This window comes from Uranotaenia lowii, chromosome 3 (assembly GCF_029784155.1).
Source record: "Uranotaenia lowii strain MFRU-FL chromosome 3, ASM2978415v1, whole genome shotgun sequence".
Taxonomy (NCBI): domain Eukaryota; kingdom Metazoa; phylum Arthropoda; class Insecta; order Diptera; family Culicidae; genus Uranotaenia; species Uranotaenia lowii.
This window is the reverse complement of record NC_073693.1, coordinates 365,443,628-365,453,028: the sequence shown is the minus strand read 5'-3', so window position 1 is coordinate 365,453,028 and position 9,401 is coordinate 365,443,628. Positions and strand designations below refer to the sequence as shown.

At 41.2% G+C, this 9,401-nt stretch overlaps 1 protein-coding gene across 1 annotated transcript; it reads right to left on the bottom strand.

The window, feature by feature from the left end:
* Positions 1-1,036: 1,036 nt before the first annotated feature.
* LOC129754050 (uncharacterized) lies at positions 1,037-5,938 on the bottom strand. Its single transcript, XM_055749909.1, has 2 exons — positions 3,376-5,938; positions 1,037-3,276 (listed from the first exon to the last, which is right to left on the bottom strand). The coding sequence occupies exons 1-2, from the start codon at positions 5,936-5,938 to the stop codon at positions 1,037-1,039; spliced, it is 4,803 nt and encodes a 1,600-aa protein (XP_055605884.1).
* Positions 5,939-9,401: the final 3,463 nt, after the last annotated feature.

The window sequence follows — 9,401 nt, the reverse complement described above, 5'->3', positions numbered from 1 at the left end:
CAATCGAACAGAAAAGTTAAACTCTAGCAAAAAAAAGAATATCAAAGTTTACAAAAAAGAAGTTCTTAGATAGTCTTTGCTTTATATGCATATGTAGATAATTTATTAGCATTCTAGATTTCTCTTCCAGATTTTTAGACAAAAAATTGAGAAATGCCCGGTCTGATTCAGTTGTTGCCCGGATATAGATGAAAAGGCCCGGTTTTATTCACAATTTTCATGAATTTCCAATTTTTCAACTTGTTTTACGAAATAAATTCGCATTGTGGGATTGGATTTGAACGCCGCTGATGTGCTTTGCTAGTCAAGTGTGAAGTCTGGGTTATGATTAAAGATTTTCATCAAATAAGAATACAGTATTGGGAAGGACACAAATGATGATTGGTGGCTCGAGACCGGAAATAACCCAAAAATCGAAACAGAATTTCTCGGCGGAACGGATTATAAAACGCGTGTTGGTTTTACAAAGGTAGGGTGTAATTGATTTATTGTTCAAAGGAATACATAGAATGATGAAAAGAATTTTGATAGACCGGTAGTGTAGAGTTAGATGTCGGTCCTATATTACGCTCCAACATAGCCGCCCACCAAATTACGGGTAGTAATTTCATCGCCAATATGTCCTGGTACAAATTCATCGTAATTTACGGGAAGCACTCGAATTTTCCTAACGTCTCGACGTGTCGTTCCATTTGCAGTTTTAACTAGGACTACTCGAATGCATCCGTCATCTCCGGGAAAGGTTTCCTGTATTCGGCCAAGAGGCCACTGCTTCGGTTTATCATTTTCGTCTACCAGCATTACGAAGTCTCCTTTACAGACGTTCGGCGATTTGCGTTTCCACTTAGTAATGCGCTGAAGGGCGCGAACATTTTCCAGCTGCCAGCGGGATCTGAATTCTTGGGATAGACGCTGGACGTGCTCCCATCGATTCATTGAGCTTATAGAACGCTCCATTAAGTTCACTTCTGGAGCTATAGTCAATGGACGGCCTATGGTGAAATGGGCAGGTGTGAGTGCTTGCGGATCACTGGGACTATTTGATATAGGAGTGATCGGTCCTTGAATTCATGGTTGCTGAAACTTGGGCGAGAAAGGTAGAAAGCTCTTCGAAGGTGAAGATATTGTTGCTTGTTAGGGTTGCCAGAAGTTGTTTAGCTACCTTTACCGCTGATTCCCAGAGACCACCATGATGAGGTGATCGTGCTGGAATAAATTTCCATTCCACACCTTTGTCGGTTAAAAAATCAGTCACCTGATGATTGTGGTCTGCAGATTTCACCAGCTCGTGAACTTCTCGCAACTGCCTTTTAGCAGCTCGAAAATTTGGTGCATTGTCGGAGAACATCTTCATGGGAAGGCCATATCGACTCGAAAACCTTATGAAGGCGGCAAGAAACGCTGATGTGCTTAAATCCGAAACTGCTTCTAAATGCACGGCCTTTGTCGAGAAGCAGACGAAGAGTGCGATGTACCCTTTGCTAGAGATGACACCCCGAGCTCTGCGTCCAACCAAACAAACTGGCCCCGCATAATCCACACCGGTTACTGCAATCGTAGGTTGTGGGATGACGCGTTCCTGTGGCAGCTGACCCATCATCTGCGAATTCGGCACCGGCTTCGATCGAGCACACACAACACACTGTCGATAGGTTTTCCTTGCAGCACTCGTTCCACAGATAATCCAATAACGACGTCGAGATATTGCCAGCAAAGTTTGCGGACCACAATGATGATTATTGATGTGCTCCGAGTGAAGAATGTAGGCCGTTAGGATTGAGCTTCGTGGCAATAATATCGGGTGTTTCTCGTCGTAAGTGAGACACGAGTGGTTCAGCCTGCCGCCCACCCTGACGATCCCGTCATCATCCAGAAATGGTTTTAGCTGCAAAAGAGAACTTTGATTTTTTAACTCTTTGCCGAGTTCAAGGGATTCAAGGTCATTTGGGAAGCCCTTTCGTTGTGTGTGACGAATGAGAATTTGCAGAGCTTGATTGGTTTCGAGGGGAACTAGGCATGTGGAAACCTTAAATTCTCGTACGAAGATACGACGCAGTCGAGCAGTTACTCGAGAGAGCATGCGTAGGTCGAGATAATATCGGGACATGAGCTCATCAAGAAAGGTGCTTTCGTGAGGAGTGATTAGACAAATGGTGATTTTTCTCTCCTCGCGGGAGATCATTTGACGAAGATCTGTATCGAGTGTTATTCTTGGTGATAATTTCAGATGACCTGCCAGTGGGCTCCATTCGGGGCCGATCCACCACAGGCTGTTGTTGTGGAGCTCTTGAGGTGAAGCACCCCGAGATACTAAATCAGCTGGGTTTTGTTTAGTATCGATGTGATCCCAATTTATTGACGGCAGAAGGGTGTTTATCTCGGCAACTCTATTGGCCACGAAAGTGGTCCATCTGGAAGCTCCGCCGTTAAGCCAAGCTAGCACGACTTGGGAATCTGTCCATGCTCGTATTTCAGCGAACGATGATGGAATTGCTCTGCTTACGTTGCTGATAAGCCGGGCGAGGCAGAGCGCAGCACAAAGTTCCTGTCGGGGTAGTGTCATCCGTTTGTTACCGATGGGGGCCAGTTTGGACTTGGAACAGAGTAGATGGGATGAAAGGTTGCCGCTGCTATCGATGGAGCGAATATAAACGCATGCTCCCATGGCTCTCTCGGAAGCATCACTGTAGCCGTGCAGGAACAATCGCGATGCCACTGCGACGCCGATGACTCTTCGTGGAATCTGAAACGAATTGAGAAGCGGCAGACTTTGGACAAATTCTAACCATGTATTGAGCAACTCACCAGGGGGAGTACTATCCCAGGCCACCTTCAGCTCCCACAGCTTTTGCATCACCAATTTAGCTTTCACGATGACGGGTGCTAAGAGACCAAGAGGGTCAAATAAGCTTGCAATTTGAGATAAGATGATACGTTTGGTGGGCTGAAGGATCTTAGATTGATGATACGTGAACTGGAACATGTCGCTGCACGGCTGCCAGTGGATTCCGAGAGCCTTGATAGTATTCGTTGGGTCGATTTCAAGAGGAACTTTGATTTCGAGATCACTTTCGGGAACTCCTTGAAGAGCGACGGTACTATTAGAAGCCAATTTTCGAAGATGAAAACCGCCAGAAGCGAAAATCTCGACAAGCTGCTCGCGAAGTAGTTTAGCATCTTCCTCAGAGTCAGTCCCGGTCAAGACGTCGTCGACGTATATTCCTTGAAGGGCCCTTTCCACGGCAGTGGGATATTTTTGTTGGTTTGCCAAAAGCACTTGTTACACGCATTTGGTAGCTAAATATGATGCACTTTTGGTGCCGTATGTAACTGTATTCAATCGGTACTCAGCTAAGGTTTCTGAACTAGACCAACGCCATAAAATTCGCTGGAAATCTCGTTCATCATCATGCAGTTGAACCATCCGATACATTTTTTGAAGGTCCCCTGCAACTACAACTGCAGGGAATCTGAACCGAAGTAAAATGTCGATGAGCGCAGGTTGCAATACAGGTCCCGCCAGCAAAATATCGTTAAGGGACTTCCCGTTGCTTGTTTTTGCTGACGCATCGAAAACCACTCGGCATTTTGTGGTGCTACTATCCGCCTTCACAACACAATGATGAGGCAGAAAAACAGCTGTTTTGGGAGGCGCATTTGATGCGAGAGACATATGACCCATGTCGATGTACTCTCGAATGAATTGGTGATACTGAGTTTTGAGTATGGGATTCTTCTCGAGTTTTCGTTCTAAGTGGGCAAATCTATTAGCTGCGATCTCACGGGATTCTCCCAGCTGGTCAGGCCTTTCAATAAATGGAAAACGAACAGTGAAACGACCGAATTCATCACGAATTGTGTGTTGAGAGAAATGCTTTTCACACTGAACCTCTGTATCGCTCAAGTGTGTTTTCGGCGGTTGATATTCCTCAATTTCCCAAAACCGTTGCAGCTGCGTGGAAAGGGTCTCATCGGTAATGGTTATGAGGCACGATGGTGTAGGAGGGGATGGGATCGATTGAACGTCGTTTTTGTAGCCACCGGAGACCACCCAACCAAGTTTGGTGTTTAGAAGAATCGGTAGGCTGCCGTAGGGGCTGAGGTTGATACTACCAGGCTCGAGAAGTTGAGAGAATATTTTATTGCCGAGCAGCATGCTGATTTTACCAGGGTGATGGAACTGGGGATCTGCCATGACAATTGAGCGTGGAATAGGCCAGCCTGTGATGTTAACCGGCTTCAGAGGTAGTTCAGAAGTTATTCGGTCCAGCACAACACAGGGAACGGTGTTTTGGTAGTCGGAGCATCGTGAGCCGAATGTGATGAGAGCTCCTTCAGTTGCGTGTCCGGATGCCCCTGAGATGCCGCCAAACTCGAAGTCCACCGGTACTGTTGGTAGGCGAAGTTGTTGGCAGAATTCTCGAGTGATGTAGCTGGTATGTGAGGCACAATCGAGAACACCCCGACATGCATGTAGTCTGCCGAATTTATCCAGCACGCTGATAGTTACAGTGAGTAAAAGAACGTTGGTGTCCGCCAAATCTGTAGCTAAATTCAGTGGCGAGATGAGGGTTTGAGTTACATTCTTTGTGTTCACTGTTGTAGATGTAACGTCGTGCACAGTTGGTGGTTGTAGGGCATCATGTAGGCGTGTGTGGTGAGGTTGATTGCATTGCCTGCAATTGCCTGATTTGCAAGGTTCATTTGTGTGTTGCCTCAGACAATTGGTGCATAGTTGATGCCTACGAATGAAATTGAGTCGGTCATAAGCATTTGCATGAATGAACTTACCACATTGATATAATTGATGCGGTGACTTGGAGCAGAATCCACAAGTGTTGTCGCTGGCTGATTGGTTAGTAGCAACCAATGTTGGAGGGTTTCGGAATTGGTGTTTTGATGGCTGTTTCACTGCTAGTTGAGATTTAGGCCGTGTTGCTTCGATGGACTTAAGGGCGATGCTTTGATTATCGATGAACTTTAGTAAGGTTTCCAGTGTAACATCCTCGTCGGACATTTCAGAACGCCTTTGACACCAAAGCTGCTTTGTATCGTCATCCAATTTCTCGGTGAGTATGTACAGCAACCAGATATCACGATCGTTTCGGTTCAGCGCTTGAAGAGCTCGTAGTGATTCGTCGGAAATGTCGTGCAGTGATCGAAGTCCGTCAGCTGATGTTGTAGCAAGTAGAGGTTGATTTATGAATCGCTGAATATGTTGTACAGCAATATCAAACGGTTTGTTAAATCTCTGCTTCAACTTGGCTAACGCGGGAGCGTAGTTTGCATCTTCAATGCGAAGGTGGGACAGTAAGGTGGCTGCTTCTCCTTCCAAGTTAGTTTTCAGGAAATATAAACGTTGACTATCTGTGAGGGCTGGGTTTTTATGAACAGCGCTGTCGAACAGATCATAAAACGACTGCCATTCTAAAATATTCCCTGAAAATACTGGCAACGTCATCCTTGGAAGTTTCAGGTCCGTAACAATTGTCGGTCGTTCTTGAGATGGACGCTCAGATGTACTTGGCGGGTTGACCGGTGCAAAGCTGATAGACATTTGGCGCAGAAATTCAGCTTGTTGCTCGACAAGAACACGAATGGCGTCACCGCCATCTTGACTGGCAGAAGGTTGTATCCTCGTGGATGTGGCGAAACTGACCCTTTTTAGAAGTTTTAGGAGACGATTTTTATTCACCAGAAATGAACTTTCGAAATTTTCGAGATGTTCTAGAATGCCGTCGACTTCCTCATCCTTGCATGTCTCGATCATACGTTTATGAACGAGAAGATAATCATTCCAGATTTTTTGGAGATTATCGATTTCGGTCTGGATATCTAACTCCTCCGTTTCTTCACTGCCTTGCAACCGGGTCAGACTTTCGATGGATCTTTTAAGGCGTGAGTCAAGCGACTTCCTTTCGCGAACTAGCGCTTCCATTGTCCAACTGCACTTCTCTTGGGTTTATTCCGGAGGTTCTCAAAATAGGTTATGAGGAACCTAACTGTTACACCAAAGACGGAATAGCACAATTCGGTGAAAGCGGATGAAATACGCACTTTTAACGACCGTAAACTATGCTCATCCGGTTCGAAGGACCAATTATGGTGGCTCGAGACCGGAAATAACCCAAAAATCGAAACAGAATTTCTCGGCGGAACGGATTATAAAACGCGTGTTGGTTTTACAAAGGTAGGGTGTAATTGATTTATTGTTCAAAGGAATACATAGAATGATGAAAAGAATTTTGATAGACCGGTAGTGTAGAGTTAGATGTCGGTCCTATATTACGCTCCAACAATGATACAATGTGCCAAATAAAATAAATAATTTTATAAAACAAAATATTTTTATTATTTTGAAAGTGTGCTTATAATCTCTGAAACAGTCTATAAGGGTATATACAGGCGATAGTATTGGCAAAAATTGGCCTACGCCATAACCTCGAATTTTAAAAACGGTAAAACCGTCCATTTTCTCAATACCGGAATACCGACTTTTGGGACGGTAAAAAACCGGAATTTCCGGTAAATTTTTCATCATTATTTGGCATTCTAAAATTGACACAGCTAAACGTTTTTTTACCAAATACTCAAATTTTGATCAATTAGCTTCAAAATCCAAGCTCAATAAACCTTACTGCAAGGTTTATGTGAGATTTGATTATTGCTAAAACTTGTCGATGTAACTTTATGAATTAAAGCTTTTTTCATGAAACTTTACACATTTAAGTTCAGCTATCGAACTAACGCTCCACAACATTTAAAGACTGTACAAATTTAGAATGACTGAAAAAAGATACAGCTACAAGAAATTTAAGTTTGCTTTGTTGAGTTTTTGAGTTTTTCATTGAAAGCTGGAATTTAAAAAAAAATTGCAAAAATGTTTTATCTATAAACAGGCCAAGTTTATCAAAATCGTTCTAAGCGGTGCCAGGCATTCACAAACTTGACTTTTAAAACGAAAAATATTAAAAACTGATCAGAAACTTCCTAGTTTGTTTCAAAACATAAAATGTTTCAGCAGAGTCAGCATTTAAACACATGTTTACATCAATTTTAACTTTAGTTCTAACGAAACTTTCAACATAGTCAGCATTTAAACACATGTTAGACTGTTTGTATTAATTTTTTTGTCAATATTTTCAAGGTAATTGATGGAACTCTGTTGTTTATTGAAGCATTTTCTTTTTCCAGATAAAGTACATACTAACAAAGTTTTTATAAATTTCCAACAGTATTATAGCAACAAAAAGCGCATGGATCAGATCCAAACAACTAAATTTTTGCTGAATTTTGACTGGTTTTTCATGAATTTTTATTTCGATTTGTTCGTATTATTTTTGGGAGCGCAAACTTAATGCGATCACGACCTAGGTAGCGGGGAGTAAGTCAACCAAAAACTTTGTGACAGTGTTTTGAGTTTTGTTTATTTATTAGTTAAGTAGTTGTTTTGACGAAAAATCTTTTTGTATACCAATTTCATATCATTTTCAATAAAGGCTATATAAACTTTTAATAAATCTGTAAAATCTGTTCTTAAATATGAATACTGTTTTACAGAGTATAGGACAAAAATTCGTTGAAAATATTAGTTCGAATTTTGGTAAAAGAAAGGCGGCAATCGGATTTTATAGTGCCAGCAAGCTGCTCAAGGAAAAAAAAGGCCAATTTTTACGTCCTAGGATAAAATTTCGGCGGTCACAACTGAGCCTAACAAGCTAGAAATTGGATAGTAAAAAAGCACCGAATTGTATGAAAAACAACGAATGCAGAAGTCATCGGCTATTTCCTGCCAACCGGTGCCCTGGAGGATTTAAGTTCAGAACATTTTTACCAACTTTAGCAGCTTTTTGGGTAAGTTATATGCGGAAGCGGCAGGGGAAGAACAAAAAATCTAAATTAAAGTATCATTTTAGAATAACGCTGCTGGGAGGAACCTTTCAACTAAATTCCAGTTCCTGAATAGGAAAATCTTGATCGCTTAGGCCCATCGTCAAATTGTGTACGTGCGATTTGAATAAGCTGCTGGAAAAGAAAAACAGGTTTGTGCATCGAGCCGTGGATTGTGGTTTCCATGCAGGTCTGGGACTTTTGTGCTAGCCAAAAGGACAAGAGTTTTTTTTAATTTGATGGACGATTCCCGTTAATTATACGAATATGCTAAAGGTGATAAGATGCAGCAACCCCTTTTGATCCTGGAGGAAAGAAGAGTCCGGTTTTCAGAGGAAATTAAATTTTAAAAATTAATATCTGTGGGTATTTTCAATGTAGAAATAATATTCAAATATATTCAAAATCATGTTTATTTCCATTCCAAATTTTATTTTTTAAATTTTAATCAGTTAAGCATCTGGTCTAAGCATTCAAGATTATTGCCCAAACATTTAATACTAAATATGGAAATAGTTCGGTCGGGTCCGGTCGGGCGGATTTCATTGAAAAATGCCTGATTTTTGCCCGAATTTATTTTAGTAATAATTCACCTTAAAAATTTTGATTAAAAAGTGATTTTCAATGTTTTAGTCAATTCGTCGTTCTACGTTTCGCAAATCAAATTTCAATTAAAACTGAATATTGGATTTCATTAGGAGATCATACTTTCCATTCAGTATTCCAATTCAAATTACATATTTTAGATAGCAATGAAAAAGATTCTATATATTTGAAAATCATGTTTGCTAGTAAATTTTGTTGCATTTTGCTTCCAAAACTAACATTCATCAGTTTAATTAACTATTTAGAGCCTAACATTCTGATTTACATACATTTTCGATTAAATTCCTATCTCGTCACCACCTCAAAAGGTACCGACAATTCTCACCTAAAATCGTCACCTGAATGCGACGATTCTCACCCACGGTGACTACGAGAATAGGGTAAGAACTCACAAAGTTCATCGGAAGTAACGTTCCTCACCTAAACCGACTACTGGAATAGAGTGACTTGGGTGAGTCGACTATCGTCACGTCACTCGCGGCGCAGAATAAGGGCCCAGATGATGACACCGGAAAATTTAAAAAGGATTGGCCAAAAGTGGTGAAAATGGTGGGTAATGCAACTGTGCAGAAGCCTATGAGTCATGTTCGAGGAAAAGTGCGAAGTCTGGGTTATGCTTAAAGATTTTCATCAAATAAGAATATAGTGTTAAGTAGTACACAAATGATGTTTCAGTGTGCAAAATAAAATAAACAAAATTCAAAAAAACATTTTTTTTTTATTATTTTCAAAGTGTGCTTATAATTTCTGGAGCTGTCTATATTAATACCAATAGTTAACATCAACGCAACGTTATTTGGACTAGATAAGTTTTGATCTTATTCCAAATGATGACCATAAGAATTTCGGATATATGAATCGAATAAAACGCACAAAACAAGATCAAAGCGAAACTATATTCTAGG

Excerpts from the sequence above, each read along its gene's own strand:
- LOC129754050 (XM_055749909.1), bottom strand. The coding sequence starts at position 5,938 with ATGGAAGCGCTAGTTCGCGAAAGGAAGTCGCTTGACTCACGCCTTAAA. Across the intron at positions 3,277-3,375 it reads TTTCCAGCGAATTTTATGGC|TGCTTTTGGCAAACCAACAA; the intron begins GTTGGTCTAGTT and ends GCGTGTAACAAG.